The 22947-nt window shown below is 48.1% G+C and overlaps 1 protein-coding gene across 4 annotated transcripts in view; it reads right to left on the bottom strand.

Moving 5' to 3' along the window:
- abcb6a (ATP binding cassette subfamily B member 6 (LAN blood group) a) overlaps window positions 1-22947 on the bottom strand; it is a 341190-nt gene that overhangs the window by 38084 nt on the left and 280159 nt on the right. For all 4 annotated transcript variants that reach the window (XM_070875170.1, XM_070875168.1, XM_070875171.1 and 1 more), the window contains 2 exons: window positions 7050-7162; window positions 130-224 (listed from right to left, as the gene is read on the bottom strand). In XM_070875170.1, coding sequence (XP_070731271.1) covers window positions 130-224; window positions 7050-7162 — 208 coding nt within the window. The remainder of the gene's footprint in view (window positions 1-129; window positions 225-7049; window positions 7163-22947) is intronic.

Genomic DNA, 22947 nt, shown 5'->3' with positions numbered 1-22947 from the left:
CATGGAACTCTGAGCAGTACTGCGGTATACCCTTGAAAACTAAAGAATGTGATTTTTTTTCTCCGCCTTAACTCGCACAACATTAGGGTTTGGCCGTCAATCCTAAATCGATCTTTCCGACAGCATTACCTGTGAGCCACGACGATCGTGGTTCTGTTGGCGCACACTTTAGCCAGCGAGGCCTGAATGTTCCTTTCAGTTTGTGTGTCTAAAGCAGATGTGGCCTGTTCAAACGCAAGAAAAGTGATCGGTTAGAACACAAACAGGACAGTCAAACAATCCACTGGCAAAGGTAGCCAACATCCAATCGACAAAAACTGACCCAAGACGGCAACTATAGGGCAAAGTGTTTGAATAGCTTGGGGCTGAAATTCAGGGTCTCAAAGAGACCTGTTAATGCCCGTTTGTGGAGTACCATTCCTAAAAATCGAATGGCCGTCGTTTTGGGGTCATCAGGCCGACCTGACCTAAATTCACCACCAATGAAAATAATAAAAAAGCAACAAAAATACTTACTCATCAATTTTCACCTGAATCCCTCAATCCCCCGGTTTTTCTACAGGTGCACCACCTTGCAATGAGTGTGTCCCGGCAGCGCGGCCACCCTTAAAGGATGGATGAGGGGGAACCAGTGGATGTGGTGTATTTGGATTTCCAGGAGGCATTCGATAAAGTGCCACATAAAAGGCTACTGCACAAGATAAAAGTTCACGGGGGTGGGGGAAATATATTAGCATGGATAGAGAATTGGCTAACTAACAGAAAACAGAGAGTCGGGATAAATGGGCCATTTTCCGGTTGGCAAACAGTAACTAGTGGAGTGCCGCAGGGATCGGTGCTGGGCCTCAACTATTTATAATCTAGATTAATGACTTGGATGAAGGGACAGAGTGTAATGTAGCCAAGTTTGCTGATGATACAAAGATGGGTGGGAAAGTAAGTTGTGAGGAGGACACAAAAAATCTGCAAAGAACACAAGAACATAAGAACATAAGAATTAGGAACAGGAGTAGGCCATCTAGCCCCTCGAGCCTGCTCCGCCATTCAATAAGATCATGGCTGACTTAGCTCCACTTACCCGCCCTCTCCCCGTAACCCCTAATTCCCTTATTGGTTAAAAATCTATCTATCTGTGACTTGAATACATTCAATGAGCTAGCCTCAACTGCTACCTTGGGCAGAGAATTCCACACATTCACAACCCTCTGGGAGAAGAAATTCCTTCTCAACTCGGTTTTAAATTGGCTCCCCCGTATTTTGAGGCTGTGCCCCCTAGTTCTAGTCTCCCCTACCAGTGGAAACAACTTCTCTGCCTCTATCTTGTCTATCCCTTTCATGATTTTAAATGTTGCTATAAGATCACCCCTCCTCCTTCTGAACTCCAACGAGTAAAGACTCAATCAATCATCATAAGGTAACCCCCGCATCTCCGGAATCAGCCTTGTGAATCGTCTCTGTACCCCCTCCAAAGCCAGTATGTCCTTCCTTAAGTAAGGTGACCAAAACTGCATGCAGTACTCCAGGTGCGGCCTTACTAATACCCAGTACAGTTGCAGCAGGACCTCTCTGCTTTTGTACTCCATCCCTCTCGCAATGAAGGCCAACATTCCATTCGCCTTCCTGATTACCTGCTGCACCTGCAAACTAACTTTTTGGGATTCAAAAGAGTTTCATGCACAAGGACCCCAGGTCCCTCTGCACCTCAGCATGTTGTAATTTCTCCCCAAGGGATATAGACAGGCTAAGTGAGTGGGCAAACATTTGGCAGATGGAGTACAATGTGGGAAAGTGTGAAGTTATACACTTTAGCAGGAAAAATAAAAAAGCAAATTATTTAAATGGAGAGAAATGACAAAATGCTGCAGTACAGAGGGACCTGGGGGTCCTTGTACATGAAACACAAAAAGTGAGTATGCAGGTACAGCAAGTAATCAGGAAGGAAAACGGAATGTTGGTCTTTATTGCAAGAGGGATAGAGTATAAAAGCAGAGAAGTCATGCTACAAATGTATAGGTATTGGTGAGGCCACACCTTGAGTACTGTGTACAGTTTCGGTCTCCTTATTTAAGGAAGGGTATACTTGCATTGGAGGCAGTTCAGAGAAGGTTCAATAGGTTAATTCCTGAGATGAAGGGGTTGACTGATGAAGAAAGGTTGAGCAGGTTGGGCCTCTACTCATTGGAGTTTAGAAGAATGAGAGGTGATCTTATTGAAACATACAAGATACTGAGGGGGCTCGACAAGGTAGAAACATAGAAACATAGAAAATAGGTGCAGGAGTAGGCCATTCGGCCCTTCTAGCCTGCACCGCCATTCAATGAGTTCATGGCTGAACATGCAACTTCAGTACCCCATTCCTGCTTTCTCGCCATACCCCTTTATTCCCCTAGTAGTAAGGACTTCATCTAACTCTTTTTTGAATATATTTAGTGAATTGGCCTCAACAACTTTCTGTGGTAGAGAATTCCACAGGTTCACCACTCTCTGGGTGAAGAAATTCCTCCTCATCTCGGTCCTAAATGGCTTCCCCCTTATCCTTAGACTGTGTCCCCTGGTTCTGGACTTCCCCAACATTGGGAACATTCTTCCTGCATCTAACCTGTCTAACCCCGTCAGAATTTTAAACGTTTCTATGAGGTCCCCTCTCATTTTTCTGAACTCCAGTGAATACAAGCCCAGTTGATCCAGTCTTTCTTGACAGGTCAGTCCCGCCATCCCGGGAATCAGTCTGGTGAACCTTCGCTGCACTCCCTCAATAGCAAGAACGTCCTTCCTCAGGTTAGGAGACCAAAACTGTACACAATACTCCAGGTGTGGCCTCACCAAGGCCCTGTACAATTGTAGCAACACCTCCCTGCCCCTGTACTCAAATCCCCTCGCTATGAAGGCCAACATGCCATTTGCTTTCTTAACCGCCTGCTGTACCTGCATGCCAACCTTCAATGACTGATGTACCATGACACCCAGGTCTCGTTGCACCTCCCCTTTTCCTAATCTGTCACCATTCAGATAATAGTCTGTCTCTCTGTTTTTACCACCAAAGTGGATAACCTCACATTTATCCACATTATACTTCATCTGCCATGCATTTGCCCACTCACCTAACCTATCCAAGTCGCTCTGCAGCCTCATAGCATCCTCCTCGCAGCTCACACTGACACCCAACTACCCAACTTAGTGTCATCCGCAAATTTGGAGATACTACATTTAATCCCCTCGTCTAAATCATTAATGTACAGTGTAAACAGCTGGGGCCCCAGCACAGAACCTTGCGGTACCCCACTAGTCACTGCCTGCCATTCTGAAAAATACCCATTTACTCCTACTCTTTGCTTCCTGTCTGACAACCAGTTCTCAATCCATGTCAGCACACTACCCCCAATCCCATGTGCTTTAACTTTGCACATTAATCTCTTGTGTGGGACCTTGTCGAAAGCCTTCTGAAAGTCCAAATGTACCACATCAACTGGTTCTCCCTTGTCCACTCTACTGGAAACATCCTCAAAAAATTCCAGAAGATTTGTCAAGCATGATTTCCCTTTCACAAATCCATGCTGACTTGGACCTATCATATTACCTCTTTCCAAATGCACTGCTATGACATCCTTAATAATTGATTCCATCATTTTACCCACTACCGATGTCAGGCTGACCGGTCTGTAATTCCCTGTTTTCTCTCTCCCTCCTTTTTTAAAAAGTGGGGTTACATTGGCTACCCTCCACTCCATAGGAACTGATCCAGAGTCAATGGAATGTTGGAAAATGACTGTCAATGCATCCACTATTTCCAAGGCCACCTCCTTAAGTACTCTGGGATGCAGTCCATCAGGCCCTGGGGATTTATCAGCCTTCAATCCCATCAATTTCCCCAACACAATTTCCTGACTAATAAGGATTTCCCTCAGTTCCTCCTCCTTAATAGACCCTCCAACCCCTTTTATATCCGGAAGGTTGTTTGTGTCCTCCTCAGTGAATACCGAACCAAAGTACTTGTTCAATTGGTCCGCCATTTCTTTGTTCCCCGTTATGACTTCCCCTGATTCTGACTGCAGGGGACCTACGTTTGTCTTTACTAACCTTTTTCTCTTTACATATCTATAGAAACTTTTGCAATCCGTCTTAATGTTCCCTGCAAGTTTCTTCTCGTACTCCATTTTCCCTGCCCTAATCAAACCCTTTGTCCTCCTCTGCTGAGTTCTAAATTTCTCCCAGTCCCCAGGTTCGCTGCTATTTCTGGCCAATTTGTATGCCACTTCCTTGGCTTTAATGCTATCCCTGATTTCCCTTGATAGCCACGGTTGAACCACCTTCCCTTTTTTATTTTTACGACAGACAGGAATGTACAATTGTTGTAGTTCATCCATGCGGTCTCTAAATGTCTGCCATTGCCCATCCACAGTCAACCCCTTCAGTATCATTCGCCAATCTATCCTAGCCAATTCACGCCTCATACCTTCAAAGTTACCCTTCTGTAAGTTCTGGACCATGGTCTCTGAATTAACTATTTCATTCTCCATCCTAATGCAGAATTCCACCATATTATGGTCACTCTTCCCCAAGGGGCCTCGCACAACGAGATTGCTAATTAATCCTCTCTCATTACACAACACCCAGTCTAAGATGGCCTCCCCCCTAGTTGGTTCCTCGACATATTGGTCTAAAAAACCATCCCTTATGCACTCCAGGAAATCCTCCTCTACCGTATTGCTTCCAGTTTGGTTAACCCAATCTATGTGATGCAGAGGGGATGTTTCCACTCGTGGGGGAAATCTAAAACTAGGGGACATAGTCTCAGAATAAGGTGCTGCCCATTCAGAACTCAGATGAGGAGGAATTTCTTCTCTCAGAGAGTTGTAAATCTGTGGAATTCGCTGCCCCAAAGAGCTGTAGAGGCTGGGTCATTGAATATATTTAAGGCAGAGATAGACAGATTTTTAAGTGACAAGGGAGTAAAGGGCTATGGGGAGCGGGCAGGGAAGTGGAGCTGAGCCCAGGATCAGATCAGCCATGATCGTATTAAATGGCGGAGCAGGCTCGAGGGGCCGAATGGCCTACTCCTGCTCCTATTTCTTATGTTACTTATATTTGTTATGGATATCGGAAAGTAAGTTTGACATCCAGAGGCAGTAGAGGGTTCGAGAGAGGTGGCGGAGAGGTACTGTTGGTGTCGTCAGCGTACAATTGGAAGTTGACTTCCTGTTGTGGACAATAAGAACAAAAGAAACAGGAGCAGGAGTAGGCCATTCGGCCCCTCGATCATGGCTGATCTAATCTCGGCTTCAACTTCACTTTCCTGCCTGTTCCCAATAACCCTCGACTCCTCTATAGTTCCAGAATCTGTCTATCTCAGATGTTGATGGCAAAAACAGGAAGACAGAATATTATCTGAATGGTGACAGATTAGGAAAAGGGGAGGTGCAACGAGACCTGGGTGTCATGGTACATCAGTCATTGAAGGTTGGCATGCAGGTACAGCAGGCGGTTAAGAAAGCAAATGGCATGTTGGCTTTCATAGCGAGGGGATTTGAGTACAGGAGCAGGGAGGTGTTGCTACAGTTGTACAGGGCCTTGGTGAGGCCTCACCTGGAATATTGTGTTCAGTTTTGGTCCCCTAATCTGAGGAAGGACATTCTTGCTATTGAGGGAGTGCAGCGAAGGTTCACCAGACTGATTCCTGGGATGGCAGGACTGACATATGAAGAAAGACTGGATCGACTAGGCTTATACTCACTGGAATTTAGAAGAATGAGAGGGGATCTCATAGAAACATATAAAATTCTGACGGGATTGGAAAGGTTAGATACAAGAAGAATGTTCCCGATGTTGGGGAAGTCCAGAACCAGGGGTCACAGTCTAAGGGTAAGGGGTAAGCCATTTAGGACCGAGATGAGGAGAAACTTCTTCACTCAGAGAATTGTGAACCTGTGGAATTCTCTACCACAGAAACTTGTTGAGGCCAGTTCGTTAGATATATTCAAAAGGGAGTTAGATGTGGCCCTTATGGCGAAAGAGATCAAGGGGTATGGAGAGAAAGCAGGAACGGGGTACTGAAGTTGCATGATCTTATTGAATGGCGGTGCAGGCTTGAAGGGCCGAATGGCCTGCTCCTGCACCTATTTTCTATGTTTCTATGTTGTCAAGATCAGCATGTAGATGAGCAGGGGGCTAAGCACAGATCCTTGAACGAACTATGGAAGTAACAGTGCAGGGCGGGAAGAGAAGCCATTGCGCTGGTATGATTGGAAAGGCAAGAGCGGAACCAAGCGAGGCAATCCCACTGAGCTGGACAATGGAGGAGAGGTGTTGGAGGAGGACGTTGTGTTTGATGTGTTGACTGCAGATTGATCGAAGAGGATTAGGAAGCATAATGCACCATGTTCGCAGTCAGAGATTATGTAATTTATGACTTTTTAAAGCCCATTTCAGTGCTGTGGAAGGTGCAGAAACCTGATTGCAGAGATCCATATCAGTAGTTGCAGGAAAGTCGGGCGTGGATTTGGGAAGTGACATCACTTCCAAGAACTTTGGTGAGGAAAGAGAGGCTGGAGTTTGGTCATTTGTAAAAACAGAGGGGATGAGAGTGGTTTTTATTTTGAGGAAAGGGATGATATCGGCGGTTTTGAAACCAAGCGGGACAGTACCTGCCCCTACCTGACAACAGTGACCACACTTCAAAAGTACTTCATTGGCTATAAAACACTTTGGGACGTCCAGAGGTCATGAAAGGTGCTATAAACATGCAACTCTTTCTTTCTGAGGAGAGGGAACCATTGACAATGTCAGCTAGCGTGGGAGCCAGCAAAGGAAGTTGTCCCAACAGCGGCACCAAAATTAGATCTATCCTTTGTGAAACATTCTTTACACTCTCAGACATCTTAAGCACAGACTCATTAAACGCCCGCAGTCATGGTTCTGAAAGTTTAAGGATCAAGCTCTATTACTTCTAGTACAATGTGGTGCCAAGAGTTGGTTTGCGTGTTCCAGACAATGACGACTGTTTTCATCTCTCAGACATTACACACTTCCTGTGCTTTTTCCTTCTTACATACCTCATCCAGAAGAATGATCTGAGGTGCCTTCAGGATTGTTCTGGCAATTGCCACTCTTTGTTTTTCTCCTCCACTGAGCTTCAGCCCTCTCTCACCCACTTCCGTATCATAACCTGAAGAACACGTCACGTCACGTTACAAACAGCTGGAGATGGTAATCACAACATGGAGATCTACACCTTGCATCCAATACATTCCAAATTACAACGGGCTCCAGAAACCCACACAATCTGCTCGCTTAAACAACAACAACATTAACACAGTAAAACATCCCATTTTGGGAGTGAACCAATGTGCAAGAAAGAAAAGACATTCTGTATGCAAAAGGGTTAATCGGCGTTGTTTCATAGGAAAATTGGGGATGGCATCAAATTGGGGGGATAGTCAATACTGAGGACTGCAACAAATTACAGGAGGACATTGATAAACTTGCAGAATGGGCATATAATTGGCAAATGAAGTTCAGCACAGATAAATGAGAGGTATTACATTTTGGTAAGAAGAATAGGGAGGTCACTTATCACTGGGAGGGTGCGAGTCTGGGTGGGGTAGAGGAACAAAGGGATCTCGGAGAACAAATACACAAATCACTAAAAGTTGCGACACAGGTTAGCAAGACCATAAAAAAAAGCAAACCAAGCACTAGGGTTTATTTCTAGAGGTATAGAATTGAAAAGTAGGGAAGTTATGCTATAGTTCTGGTCGCCATATTCTAAAAGAATATATAGAGGCACAGGAGAGGGTGCAGAGAAGATTTACAAGGATGATATCAGAAATGTGAGCTATACATATCAGGAAAGGATGAACAGACTGGGTCTCTTTTTCTCTTGAAAAAAGGCTGAGGGGTGACCTAATAGAAGTCTTTAAAATGATGAAAGGTTTTGATAGAGTGGGTAGAGAGAGAATATTTCCACTTGTGGGGAAGAGCATAACTAGAGGCCATCAATATAAGATAGTCACCAAGAAATCCAATAGGGAATTCAGAAGAAACTTCTTCACCCAAAGAGTGGTGAGAATGTGGAACTTGCTATCACAGGGAGTGGTTGAAGCGAATAGTATCGATGCATTTAAGGGGAGGCTAGACAGGCATATGGGAGAGAAGGGAATAGAGGGTTATGCTGATAGAATTAAATGAGAAAACACGAGAGGAGGCTCGAGTGGAGCATAAACGCTGGCACGGACTGGTTGGGCCGAATGGCCTGTTTCTGTGATGTATAGCCTATGTAATGTAATCAGACAAAAATTTGACATCGAGCCAAAAATGGAGATATTGAGACAGGTTGGTCAATGAGGTAGGTTTTAAGGAAGGTCTTAAAAGAAGAGAGAGAGAAAGAGATGGAGAGGCAGAGGACATTGTAGAAAGTGGGACTTAGGTAGCTGCCGAGTATGTCCGGGTGAAAGGTATTATGTTCAGAATAGCTCCACAAGACTATGTTGTAAGCTCAAACCACTGTGACCTTGGTCTCTTTAATGTAACTCCAAAGTGAGGAAGCAGCATAGTGGATTGCCTTTTATACCTGCTTGCCCAGGGTGCACAGGTGACCCTTAGGTCTCCCACAGGTGTGCCCCCTGGTGGCAAGTCTTACACATTGGTGAGGTTTGAATACAGAACAGCACTCCCCCCCCCCCAAAGTCTTATATACAAGTTATTTACAGGTTGAGGCGATCTGGCGCTCTGCGTTCCCGGATTGATTGTCTGAGTTGAAGACCTGGCATGGGTGAGTCGGTCTGATCATTGCTGCACGGCAGCGCAGCTGGTCTGATCGGACTGTCGGGCATGGTGGGTTCATCCTCGTGGTTGACAGCGAGGTCGATTGCTGGTTGGGTGTGTGTTGGTGAATCATAGATGGTAAAGTCTTCTTCAAACTGTTCTTGGTTGTCCGTGAATCGCAGTTTGGTCTGATCCAAGTGCTTTCAGCACGTTTGCCCATTCAACAGTTTAACAACAAACACTCTATTCCCCTCCTTGGCTAAAACAGTGCCAGCAATCCATTTGGGACCGTGACCGTAATAGAGAACAAACACAGGATCATTAACCTCAATGTCACGCGATACAGCCGCATTATCGTGGTACACGTTAGGCCGGTGCCGCCGGTGAGATCCGGGTGGACTAGGGAGAGCCTGGTTTTGAGTGCTCTCTTCATTAACAATTCTGCAAGGGGAACCCCGGTGAGTGAGTGGGGGCGCGTCCGGTAGCTGAGCAGGACCCGAGATAAACCGGTCTGTAAGGAGCCGTCCGAAACGCGTTGCAACTTCTGCTTGATGGTTTGGACTGCCCATTCCACTTGACCATTGGATGCGGGCTTAAATGGGGCAGACCTGACATGCTTAATGCCATTGCGGGTCATGAACTCGTTGAATTCCAAGCTGGTGAAACGAGGTCCAGTCACTAATAAGGACATCGGGCAAACTATGGATGGTGAACATGGCCCGGAGGCTTTCAATGGTGGCAGTGGACGTACATGATGACATCATTATATATTCAATCCATTTAGAGTAAGCATCCACTGCTACCAGAAACATCTTTCCTAGAAAAGGGCCAGCAAAATCTACGTGGACCCTGGACCACGGTTTGGAGGGCCATGACCACAGGCTCAGGGGTGCGTTGCTCAACTGTGAGCAAGTGTTACATTGGTGTAAGCATGACTCCAATTCGGAGTCAATGCTGAGCCACCAAATGTGCGACCTGGCGATAGCCTTAATCATGACTATGCCTGGGTAGGTACTGTGTAGGTCGTGTATAAACCTTTCCCTGCCTTTTTTTTAGCAAAGCCACGCGATTCCCCCATAGGAGACAATCCGATTACGTCGGTGGAACGGCTTAATTTCATCTTGCATTTCCCCGGGAACCGCCGACCAGCTCCCATTAAGGACACAGCTTTTTACAAGTGATAGCACAGGGTCTTGGCTGATCCGGGTCCTGATCTGGCGAGCAGTGACGGGTGACCCCTCGCTCTCAAAAGCATCCATTACCAGAAGCAAGTCTGCGGGTTGCACCATTTCCACCCCGGTGGTGGGTAATGGTAGCCGGCTGAGGGCGTCAGCGCAGTTCTCAGTGCCTGGTCTGTGGCGGATTACATCATCATACGCAGATAACGTTAGTGCCCGTGTTTGTATGCGGGACGAAGCGTTGGTGTTAATACCTTTGCTTTCTGAGAGCAGTGAAGTAAACGGTTTGTGGTCGGTTTCGAACTCGAACCGGAGACCAAATAGGTATTGGTGCATTTTCCTAACCCCGTATACGCAAGCCAACGCTTCTTTCTCAACCATACTGTAGGATCTTTCAGCCTTGGATAAACTACTGGATGCATATGCAACTGGTTGCAGTTTGCCCGACACATTGGCTTGCTGTAACACACAACCGACCCCGTATGGTGACGCAGCACAAGCTAGTACTAAACGTTTACATGGGTCATACAATTCAAGTAACTTGTGAGCATAGCAGGTTTCTGGCTTTATTAAAGGCTGTCTCTTGAGATTTACCCCAGACCCAGTCGGCATCCTTGCATAGCAATAAATGCAAAGGTTCCAGCAAAGTGCTCAACCCCGGTAGAAAGTTGCCAAAATACTTGAGTTCCAGGAACGAACGCAGCTCCATCACATTCTGTGGTCTGGGTGCATTCTTGATGGTCTCCGTCTTGGAGTCCGTGGGTCCGCCGCAATCTTTCTCCCCAGAAATTCGCCCTCTGGTGCCAGGAAAACACACTTGGAGCGTTTCAGCCTGAGTCACACTCTGTCCAGTCGCTTTAGAACCTCTTCCAGGTTGTGCAAGTGTTCAGTGGTGTTGAGACCAGTGATCAAGATGTCGTCTTGGAACACCACGGTGCATGGAACCGATTGCAGCAGACTCTCCATGTTCCTCTGGAAGATGGCTGCAGCCGAGCGAATCTCATAGGGGCATCTGTGGGACACGAACAGTCCTTTGTGCCTGTTGATGCACGTCAACTTCTTTGACGGTTCAGCCAGCTCCTGTGTCATGTAAGCGGAGGTTAGATCTAGCTTGGTGAACGACCTTCCCCCTGCTAGCGTTGCGAATAGGTCCTCCGGTTTAGGTAGTGGGTACTGGTCCTGTAACGAGACTCGGTTGATCGTTACCTTGTAGTCCCCGCAGATTCTGACCATCCCATCGCTCTTTAGCACCGGCACGATTGGACTGGCCCACTCACTGAACTCGACTAGCGATATGATTCCCACTCGTTGAAGTCTGTCCAGCTCAATCTCAACTTTCTCTCGCATCATATATGGGAGTGCTCGGGCCTTGTGATGAACAGGCCGTGCCCCAGCAACAAGATGGATCTGCACCTTGGCGCCTGTGATGTTGCCGATGCCTGGCTCAAATAACGGCAGGAATTTGTTTAGCACCTGGGAGCACGAGGTGTCATCCACCGAAGACAACGCTTTGATATCGGCCCAGTTCCATCGGATCTTTACTAGCCAGCTTCTGCCGAACCGTGATCCAGGGTCCACGTAGATTTTGCTGGCCCTTTTCTAGGAAAGATGTTTCCAGTAGCAGTGGACGCCTACTCTAAATGGATTGAATGTATAATAATATCATGTACGTCCACTGCCAGCATTGAAAGCCTCAGGGCCATGTTCACCATCCATAGTTTGCCCAATGTCCTTATTAGTGACTGGACCTTGTTTCACCAGCTTGGAATTCAACGAGTTCATGACCCGCAATGGCATTAAGCATGTCAGGTCTGCCCCATTTAAGCCCGCATCCAATGGTCAGTACCACGCACAGTGGTTTTTCAGGACAACATATTGGTCATGGGTCGGGACACCGCCGAGCACCGACAAAACCTGGAGGAGGTCCTCCAGCGACTGGATCGCGTAGGGCTGCGGCTGAAGAGGTCGAAATGTGTCTTCACGGCAACAGAAGTGGAGTTTTTGGGGAGAAAGATCGCGACGGACGGCATTCGGCCCACAGACGCCAAGACAGAGGCTATCAGGAACGCGCCCAGGCCACAGAACGTCACGGAGCTGCGGTCATTCCTGAGACTCCAACTATTTTGATAACTTCCTACCAGGGTTAAGCACTCTCTTAGAGCACCTACATATATTATTGCGTAAAGGTGAGAATTGGGTATGGGGAAAAAAAACAAGTAATTGCTTTTGAGAAAGCCAGAAACATTTTATGCTCCAACAAGCTGCTTCTATTGTATAACCCGTGTAAAAGACTTGTGCTAGCATGTGATGCGTCATCGTACAGAGTCGGGTGTGTATTACAACATGCTAATGTTGCGGGGAAGTTGCAACCTGTCGCCTATGCCTCCAGGAGCTTGTCTAAGGCCGAGAGGGCATTCAGCATGATTGAGAAAGAGGCATTAGCGTGTGTGTTCAGGGTAAGGAAAATGCATCAGTCCCTGTTTGGCCTCAAATTTGAGCTGGAAACCGATCACAAGCCCCTCACATCCCTGTTCGCTGAAAACAAGGGGATAAATACTAATGCCTCAGCCCGCATACAAAGGTGGGCACTCGCGCCATCGCCTGGTACAATCCATAGTAGTAAATCATGTACCATTCCGTCGTACGATACTTTCACTGCCGCACTGCCGATAACAGGTATGAGTTCTTTGGTGTAAGTGCGCAGCGTTGTGTAAATCGGGCTCAGTTTTGGCCTCTGTGTTTTGTTGCCCCACAGTTTCTCAAAAGCTTTCTGGCTCATGATTGATTGACTCGCCCCCGTGTCCAATTCCACGGAGACTGGAATGCCATTAAGTTTAATGCTTAACATTATCGGAGGGCTTTTGGTGGTGAAGGTGTGTACCCCATACACTTCCTCTTCAACCTCAGGTTACAAACATAGAAACATAGAAAATAGGTGCAGGAGTAGGCCATTTGGCCCTTCGAGCCTGCACCACCATTCAATAAGATCATGGCTGATCATTCACCTCAGTACCCCTTTCCTGCTTTCTCTCCATACCCCTTGATCCCTTTAGCCGTAAGGGCCATATCTAACTCCCTCTTGAATATATCCAATGAACTGGCATCAACAACTCTCTGCGGCAGGGAATTCCACAGGTTAACAACTCTCCGAGTGAAGAAATTTGTCCATTGTCTAGTTTGACTACAAACACCCTACTCCCTTCTTTAGCTATCACTGTGCCCGCGATCCACTTGGGACCATGTCCATAGTTTAGCACATACACAGGGTCATTCAGATCAATTTCCCGTGACACAGTGGCGCGACCATCGTTTACATTTTGTTGCTGCCGCCTGCTCTCTACCTGATCATGCAAGTTGGGGTGAATCAGCGAGAGTCTGGTTTTAAGTGTTCTTTTCATGAGTAGCTCAGCCAGGGGCACCACTGTGAGCGAGTGGGGTCTCGTGCGGTAGCTGAGCAGTACTCGGGACAGGCGGGTTTGGAGTGAGCCTTCTGTGACACGTTTAAGGCTCTGTTTGATGGTTTGTACTGCCCGCTCTGCCTGCCCATTGGAGGCTGGTTTAAACCGGGCCGAGGTGATATGTTTGATCCCATTGCGGGTCATGAATTCTTTAAATTCGGCACTGGTGAAACATGGCCCGTTGTCACTGACCAGTATGTCAGGCAGGCTGTGGGTGGCAAACATGGCCCTCAGGCTTTCAATGGTGGCGTTGGCGGTGCTTCCCGACATTATTTCACATTCAATCCATTTTGAAAAAGCATCCACCACCACCAGGAACATTTTACCGCGAAACGGGCCCATATAGTCGACATGGATCCTCGACCATGGTCTGGAAGGCCAGGACCACAAACTTAGTGGTGGCTCTCTGAGCACACATGCTGCATTGCCGTACACAGGACTCTAAGTCAGAGTTGATACCGGGCCACCACACGTGGGATCTGGCTATCGCTTTCATCATTACTATACCCGGGTGTGTGCTGTGGAAATCTGAGATGAACGTCTCCTTGCCCTTTTTGGGTAGCACTACGCAGTTACCCCACAACAGGCAGTCTGCCTGAATGGACAGCTCGTCCTTTCGCTGCTGGAATGGTTTGATTAGCTCTTGCATTTCAACGAGGATGCTGGCCCAGCTCCCATGTAGTACACAGTTTTTTTACTAGGGACAGCAGAGGATCTTGGCTGGTCCAAGTCCTAATCTGGCGGGCTGTGACAGGTGATTTATCATTTTCAAACGCTTCCATGACCATCAACAAGTCTGCGGGCTGCGCCACCATCAACAAGTTTGCAGGCTGCACCATTTCCACCCCCGTGGTGGGCAATGGTAGCCGACTGAGAGCATCCGCACAGTTCTCGGTGCCTGGCCTGTGGTGGATGGTATAGTTATACACTGATAGCGCGAGTGCCCACCTTTGTATGCGGGCTGAGGCATTGGTATTTATCCCCTTGTTTTCAGCGAACAGGGATATGAGGGGCTTGTGATCGGTTTCCAGCTCAAATTTGAGGCCAAACAGGGACGGATGCATTTTCCTTACCCTGAACACACACGCTAATGCCTCTTTCTCAATCATGCTGAATGCCCTCTCGGCCTTAGACAAGCTCCTGGAGGCATAGGCGACAGATTGCAACTTCCCCGCAACATTAGCATGTTGTAATACACACCCGACTCTGTACGACGACGCATCACATGCTAGCACAAGTCTTTTACACGGGTTATACAATACAAGCAGTTTGTTGGACCATAAAATGTTTCTGGCTTTCTCAAAAGCAATTACTTGTTTTTTTTCCCCCATACCCAATTCTCACCTTTACGCAATAACACATGTAGGGGCTCTAAGAGGGTGCTTAACCCTGGTAGGAAGTTATCAAAATAGTTGAAGAGTCCCAGGAATGACCGCAGCTCCGTGATGTTCTGTGGCCTGGGTGCGTTCCTGATAGCCTCTGTCTTGGCGTCTGTGGGCCGAATGCCATCCGCCGCGATCTTTCTCCCCAAAAACTCCACTTCTGTTGCCATGAAGACGCATTTTAACCTCTTCAGTCACAGCCCTACGTGATACAGTCGCTGGAGGACCTCCTCCAGGTTTTGTAGGTCCTCGACGGTGTCCTGACCCGTGACTAATATGTTGTCCTGAAAAACCACTGTGCGTGGTACCGACTTGAGTAGGCTCTCCATGTTTCTCTGGAAGATCGCTGCAGCCAACTGAATTCCAAACGGGCATCTGTTGTAGATGAACAGTCCCTTGTGCGTGTTGATGCAGGTGAGGCCCTTCGAAGACTCCTTCAGCTCCTGCGCCATGTAGGCCGAAGTCAGGTCGAGCTTGGCGAACGTCTTGCCTCCTGCCAGCATCGCAAATAGGTCGTCTGCCTTAGGTAGCGGGTATTGGCCCTGTAGCGAGAAACGGTTAATAGTTACTTTATAATCGCCGCAAATCCTGACCGTGCCATCACTTTTGAGTACTGGAACAATCGGGCTGGCCCACTCGCTGAATTCCACTGGGGAGATGTTGCCCTCGCGTTGCAGCCTGTCCAGCTTGATTTCCACTCTTTCTCTCATCATTTGAGGTACCGCTCGCGCCTTCTGGTGAATGGGTCATGCCTCTGGGACCAAGTGGATCCGCACCTTTGCCCCGGAAAAGTTTCCAATGCCTGGCTCAAAAATTGAAGGAAATTTGTGAAGAACCTGGGTACATGAGGTCTCATCGACATGTGATAGCGCTCGGATGTCATCCCAGTTCCAGTGGATTTTGCCCAGCCAGCTCCTTCCAAGCAGTGTGGGGCCATTGCCCGGGACAATCCAGCGTGGCAGTTCGTGCACCATGCCCTCGTAGGTGACCTTGACATGGCGCTGCCCAGGACAGTGATAAGCTCTGTGGTGTACGTTCTCAGTTTCGTGTGGATGGGGTTCAGGGCTGGTCTAAGTGCCTTGTTGCACCACAGTCTCTCAAACATCTTTTTACTCATGATGGATTGGCTAGCACCAGTGTCCAGTTCCATGGCTACGGGTAAGCCATTCAATTTTACATTTAGCATTATAGATGGACATTTCGTTGAAAATGTGTGCACCACGCATCTGCCTCCTCTCCCTGAGGCTCGAAATTGCTTCGATCCACCATGGACCGATCTTCCTTTGTCACATGGTGGTTAGCAGGTTTTGCAGAGCTTGCAGCTCCTCTGCAAGCTCGTTGGAGGTGTCCCATTGTTCCACAGCTCTTGCAAACATACCCTTTGAAGCAGCATGAATAGACTGAATGGAAGCCTCCAAAACGCCAACAAGGTGTAAATTGCCTTGCATTCATCCTTTGTTGCGGACTCGGAGTCATTTGGGTCACCTGAGGCCTGCTGGCAGTTGCAGACGCGTGGTTTCTGCCCTGTACATTTCTGCTCGCAAACACAGTTCCTGTTGATTTATGAACATTGCTAGCCCTTGTGTGCTGAGAGATTTGTTTGGTGGACATAAACGCCTATGCTATCGCAATGGCCTTACTGAGGGTCGATATCTCTACAGTCAAAGGTTTCCGTCGGATGGTCTCGTGGCCAATGCCCAGTGCAAAAAAGTCTCTGAGCACCTGCTCCAGGTAGCCATCAAACTCATATTGTCCTGCAAGTCGCCTTAGCTCGGCGACATAGCTCGCCACTTCCTGACCTTCAGATCGCTGGCACGTGTAGAACCAATACCTTGCCATCAGCATGCTACCCTTCGGCTAAAGATGCTCCCGAACCAGTGTACACAGCTCCTCAAACGACTTATCTGTGGGTTTCACCACAGCCAGAAGATTCTTCATGAGGCTATAGGTCTGTGAGGAGGACCGCTCTCCTTTTTAGAAACATAGAAACATAGAAAATAGGTGGAGCAGGCCATTCGGCCCTTCTAGCCTGCACCGCCATTCAATGAGTTCATGGCTGAACATGCAACTTCAGTACCCCATTCCTGTTTTCTCGCCATACCCCTTGATCCCCCTAGTAGTAAGGACCTCATCTAACTCCTTTTTGAATATATTTAGTGAATTGGCCTCAACAACTTTCTGTGGTAGAGAATTCCACAGGTTCACCACTCTCTGGGTGAAGAAGTTCCTCCGCATCTCGGTCCTAAATGGCTTACCCCTTATCCTTAGACTGTGACCTCTGGTTCTGGACTTCCCCAACATTGGGAACATTCTTCCTGCATCTAACCTGTCTAACCCCGTCAGAATTTTAAATGTTTCTATGAGGTCCCCTCTCATTCTTCTGAACTCCAGTGAATACAAGCCCAGTTGATCCAGTCTTTCTTGATAGGTCAGTCCCACCATCCCGGGAATCAGTCTGGTGAACCTTCGCTGCACTCCCTCAATAGCAAGAATGTCCTTCCTCAGGTTAGGAGACCAAAACTGTACACAATACTCCAGGTGTGGCCTCACCAATGCCCTGTACAACTGTAGCAACACCTCCCTGCCCCTGTACTCAAATCCCCTTGCTATGAAGGCCAACATGCCATTTGCTTTCTTAACCGCCTGCTGCACCTGCATGCCAACCTTCAATGACTGATGTACCATGACACCCAGGTCTCGTTGCACCTCCCCTTTTCCTAATCTGTCACCATTCAGATAATAGTCTGTCTCTCTGTTTTTACCACCAAAGTGGATAACCTCACATTTATCCACATTATACTTCATCTGCCATGCATTTGCCCACTCACCTAACCTATCCAAGTCGCTCTGCAGCCTCACAGCATCCTCCTCGCAGCTCACACTGCCACCCAACTTAGTGTCATCCGCAAATTTGGAGATACTACATTTAATCCCCTCATCTAAATCATTAATGTACAGTGTAAACAGCTGGGGCCCCAGCACACAACCTTGCGGTACCCCACTAGTCACTGCCTGCCATTCTGAAAAGTACCCATTTACTCCTACTCTTTGCTTCCTGTCTGACAACCAGTTCTCAATCCATGTCAGTACACTACCCCCAATCCCATGTGCTCTAACTTTGCACATCAATCTCGTGTGGGACCTTGTCGAACGCCTTCTGAAAGTCCAAATATACCACATCAACTGGTTCTCCCTTATCCACTCTACTGGAAACATCCTCAAAAAATCCAGAAGATTTGTCAAGCATGATTTCCCTTTCACAAATCCATGATGACTTGGACCTATCATGTCACCTCTTTCCAAATGCGCTGCTATGACATCCTTAATAATTGATTCCATCATTTTACCCACTACCGATGTCAGGCTGACCGGTCTATAATTCCCTGTTTTCTCTCTCCCTCCTTTTTTAAAAAGTGGGGTTACATTGGCTACCCTCCACTCCATAGGAACTGATCCAGAGTCAATGGAATGTTTGAAAATGACTGTCAACGCATCCACTATTTCCAAGGCCACCTCCTTAAGTACTCTGGGATGCAGTCCATCAGGCCCTGGGGATTTATCGGCCTTCAATTCCATCAATTTCCCCAACACAATTTCCCGGCTAATAAGGATTTCCCTCAGTTCCTCCTCCTTACTAGACCCCCCGACCCCTGTTATAACCTGAAGGTTGTTTGTGTCCTCCTCAGTGAATACCGAACCAAAGTACTTGTTCAATTGGTCCGCCATTTCTTTGTTCCCCGTTATGACTTCCCCTGATTCTGACTGCAGGAGACCTACGTTTGTCTTTACTAACCTTTTTCTCTTTACATACCTATAGAAACTTTTGCAATCCGTCTTAATGTTCCCTGCAAGCTTCTTCTCATACTCCATTTTCCCTGCCCTAATCAAACCCTTTGTCCTCCTCTGCTGAGTTCTAAATTTCTCCCAGTCCCCAGGTTCGCTGCTATTTCTGGCCAATTTGTATGCCACTTCCTTGGCTTTAATACTATCCCTGATTTCCCTTGATAGCCACGGTTGAGCCACCTTCCCTTTTTTATTTTTATGCCAGACAGGAATGTACAATTGTTGTAGTTCATCCATGCGGTCTCTAAATGTCTGCCATTGCCCATCCACAGTCAACCCCTTAAGTATCATTCGCCAATCCATCCCAGCCAATTCACGCCTCATACCTTCAAAGTTAGCCTTCTTTAAGTTCTGGACCATGGTCTCTGAATTAACTGTTTCATTCTCCATCCCAATGCAGAATTCCACCATATTATGGTCACTCTTCCCCAAGGGGCCTCGCACAACGAGATTGCTAATTAATCCTCTCTCATTACATAACACCCAGTCTAAGATGGCCTCCCCCCTAGTTGGTTCCTCGACATATTGGTCTAAAAAACCATCCCTTATGCACTCCAGAAAATCCTCCTCCACCGTATTGCTTCCAGTTTGGTTAGCCCAATCTATGTGCATATTAAAGTCACCCATTATAACTACCTTAATCTCCTCCTTAACCAGCAATGCTACCCCACCTCCTTTTCCTTTTATTCTATCCTTCCTGAATGTTGAATACCCCTGGATGTTGAGTTCCCAGCCCTGATCATCCTGGAGCCACGTCTCCGTAATCCCAATCACATCATATTTTTTAACATCTATTTGCACAGTTAATTCATCCACCTTATTGCGGATACTCCTTGCATTAAGACACAAAGCCTTTAGGCTTGTTTTTTTAACACCCTCTGTCCTTTTAGAATTTTGCTGTACAATGGCCCTTTTTGTTCTTTGCCTTGGGTTTCTCTGCCCTCCACTTTTCCTCATCTCCTTTCTGTCTTTTGTTTTTGCCTCCTTTTTGTTTCCCTCTATCTCCCTGCATTGGTTCCCATCCCCCTGCCATATTAGTTTAACTCCTCCCCAATAGCACTAGCAAACACTCCCCCGGATTGTACTGGTCCCACCTCCCCCAGAACCGGTTCCAATGCCCCAGGAATTTGAATCCCTCCCTGCTTCACCATTGCTCAAGCCACGTATTCATCTGAGCTATCCTGCGATTCCTACTCTGACTAGCACGTGGCACTGGTAGCAATCCCGAGATTACTACTTTTGAGGTCCTACTTTTTAATTTAGCTCCTAGCTCCTTAAATTCATTTCGTAGGACCTCATCCCTTTTTTTTACCTATGTCATTGGTACCAACGTGCACCACGACAACTGGCTGTTCTCCCTCCCTTTTTAGAATGTCCTGCACCCGCTCCGAGACATCCTTGACCCTTGCACCAGGGAGGCAACATACCATCCTGGAGTCTTGGTTGCGGCTGCAGAAACGCCTATCTATTCCCCTTACAATTGAATCCCCTATCACTATCGCTCGCCCACTCTTTTTCCTGCCCTCTTGTGCAACAGAGCCACCCACGGTGCCATGAACTTGGCTGCTGCTGCCCGCTCCTGATGAGTCATCCCCCTCAACAGCACTCAAAGCAGTGTATCTGTTTTGCAGTGGGATGACCACAGGGGACCCCTGCACTACCTTCCTTGCACTACTCTTCCTGCTGGTCTTCCATTCCCTCGCTGGCTGTGGACCCTTCTCCTGCGGTAAGACCAACTCGCTACACGTGATACTCACGTCATTCTCAGCATCGTGGATGCTGCAGAGTGAATCCACCTTCAGCTCCAACTCCGCAACGCGGACCGTCAGTAGCCGGAGGTGGACACACTTCCCGCACATGTAGTCGTCAGGGACACTGGTGTTGTCCCCGTGTTCCCACATGGTACAGGAGGAGCATATCACGTGACCGAGCTGTCCTGCCATGACTTAACCCTTAGATACACTTAAATTGCCGACAACAATGTTAAAAGTTACTGACTAATAAAGAAAAAGAAAAACTACTCACCAATCAGCAGCCAATCACTTACCACGTTGGCTGTGACGTCACCTTTTGATTTCCTTCTACTTCTTTTTTGCCTTCTCTCCCAGCTGGAGCTGCACCGCTACGCCTCTCTGGACTCCCGCCTCTCTCGACGCTCCCCGGACTGCTGAGCCTTTTACAGGCCGCTGCCTCTCTGGACTCCCGCCTCTCTCGACGCTCCCCGGACTGCTGAGCCTTTTACAGGCCGCTGCCTCTCTGGACTCCCGCCTCTCTCGACGCTCCCCGGACTGCTGAGCCTTTTACAGGCCGCTGCCTCTCTGGACTCCCGCCTCTCTCGACGCTCCCCGGACTGCTGAGCCTTTTATAGGCCGCTGCCTCTCTCGACTCCCGCCTCTCTCGACGCTCCCCGGACTGCTGAGCCTTTTATAGGCCGCTGCCTCTCTGGACTCCCGCCTCTCTCGACGCTCCCTGGACTGCTGAGCCTTTTATAGGCCGCTGCCTCTCTGGACTCCCGCCTCTCTCGACGCTCCCCGGACTGCTGAGCCTTTTATAGGCCGCTGCCTCTCTGGACTCCCGCCTCTCTCGACGCTCCCTGGACTGCTGAGCCTTTTATAGGCCGCTGCCTCTCTGGACTCCCGCCTCTCTCGACGCTCCCCGGACTGCTGATCCTTTTATAGGCCGCTGCCTCTCTGGACTCCCGCCTCTCCCGACGCTCCCCGGACTGCTGAGCCTTTTATAGGCCGCTGCCTCTCTCGACTCCCGCCTCTCTCGACGCTCCCCGGACTGCTGAGCCTTTTATAGGCCGCTGCCTCTCTCGACTCCCGCCTCTCTCGACGCTCCCCGGACTGCTGAGCCTTTTATAGGCCGTTGCCTCTCTTGACTCCCGCCTCTCTCGACGCTCCCTGGACTGCTGAGCCTTTTATAGGCCGCTGCCTCTCTGGACTCCCGCCTCTCTCGACGCTCCCCGGACTGCTGAGCCTTTTATAGGTAGCTGCCTCTCTGGACTCCCGCCTCATATTCTTTCCTTCTCTGTCCAGCTCTTTGGCTACAAAGTACTGGTCTAGCCGTTCGACATAGGCTTCCCAGTCCTCACCCTCCGAGAACTTCTCCAGGATGCCCACAGTTTGCTGCATCCCTGCGTTGGATTCGTATACTCGTCGCCAGTTATTATGTTCCCAACAGAGATGAGACTGCACACAGGGAGGTTAAAGTAACAGTGACCTCAGTCTTTATTAAGACGCTCCAGAGTGAGGAACAGGTCTTAGGGGCCAGCTTATATACAGTGCTGCCAAGGGATGCTGAGATCCCTTGGGACTTCAGGAGATGTGCTCCCTGGTGGAAGAACATGGGAATGCATGCTTTACAGATACACAACAGTTTGTAGGAGATCCCCTCTCATCCTTCTCAACTCCAATGTATAAAGATCCAGTTGATCCAGTCTCTCCTCATATATCAGCCCAGCCATCCTGGGAATCAGTCTGGTGAACCTTCGCTGCACTCCCTCAATAGCAAGAACATTCTTCCTCAGATTAGGAGACCAAAACAAAAACAATATTCCAGGTGAGGCCTCATCAACATCCTGTACAACTGCAGTAAGACCTCCCTGCTCCTATACTCAAATCCCCTAGCTATGAAGGCCAACATACCATTTGCTATCTTCATCGCCTGTTGTACCTGTATGCCAACTTTCAATGACTGATGAACCATGACACCCAGGTCTCGTTGAACCTCCCCTTTTCCTAATCTGCCGCCATTCAGTTAATACTCTGTCTTCGCGTTTTTGCCACCAAAGTGGATAACCTCACATTTATCCACATTATACTGCATCTGCCATGCATTTGCCCAATCACCTAACCTGTCCAAGTCACCCTGTGGCCTCTTAGCGTCCCCCTCACAGCTCACACCGCCACCCAGCTTAGTGTCATCTGCAAAGTTGGAAATATTACACTCAATTCCTTCATCCAAATCATTAATGTATATTGTAAAGAGCTGGGGTCCCAGCACTGAGCCCTGCGGCACTCCACTAGTCACTGCCTGCCATTCTGAAAAGGGCCCGTTTATCCTGACTCTCTGCTTCCTGTCTGCCAACCAGTTCTCTATCCACTTCAGTATATTACCCCCAATGCCATGTGCTTTGATTTTGCACACCAATCTCTTGTGTGGGACCTTGTCAAAAGCCTTTTGAAAGTCCAAATACACCACATCCACTGGTTCTCCCTTGTCCACTCTACTAGTTACATCTTCAAAAAATTCCAGAAGATTTGTCAAGCATGATTTCCCTTTCATAAATCCATGCTGACTTGGCCCGATCCTGTCACTGCTTTC

This window comes from Pristiophorus japonicus, chromosome 3 (genome assembly GCF_044704955.1).
Source record: "Pristiophorus japonicus isolate sPriJap1 chromosome 3, sPriJap1.hap1, whole genome shotgun sequence".
Classification (NCBI taxonomy): domain Eukaryota; kingdom Metazoa; phylum Chordata; class Chondrichthyes; family Pristiophoridae; genus Pristiophorus; species Pristiophorus japonicus.
The sequence above is the reverse complement of the archived record's forward strand: the minus strand, read 5'-3'. Positions and strand labels throughout refer to the sequence as shown.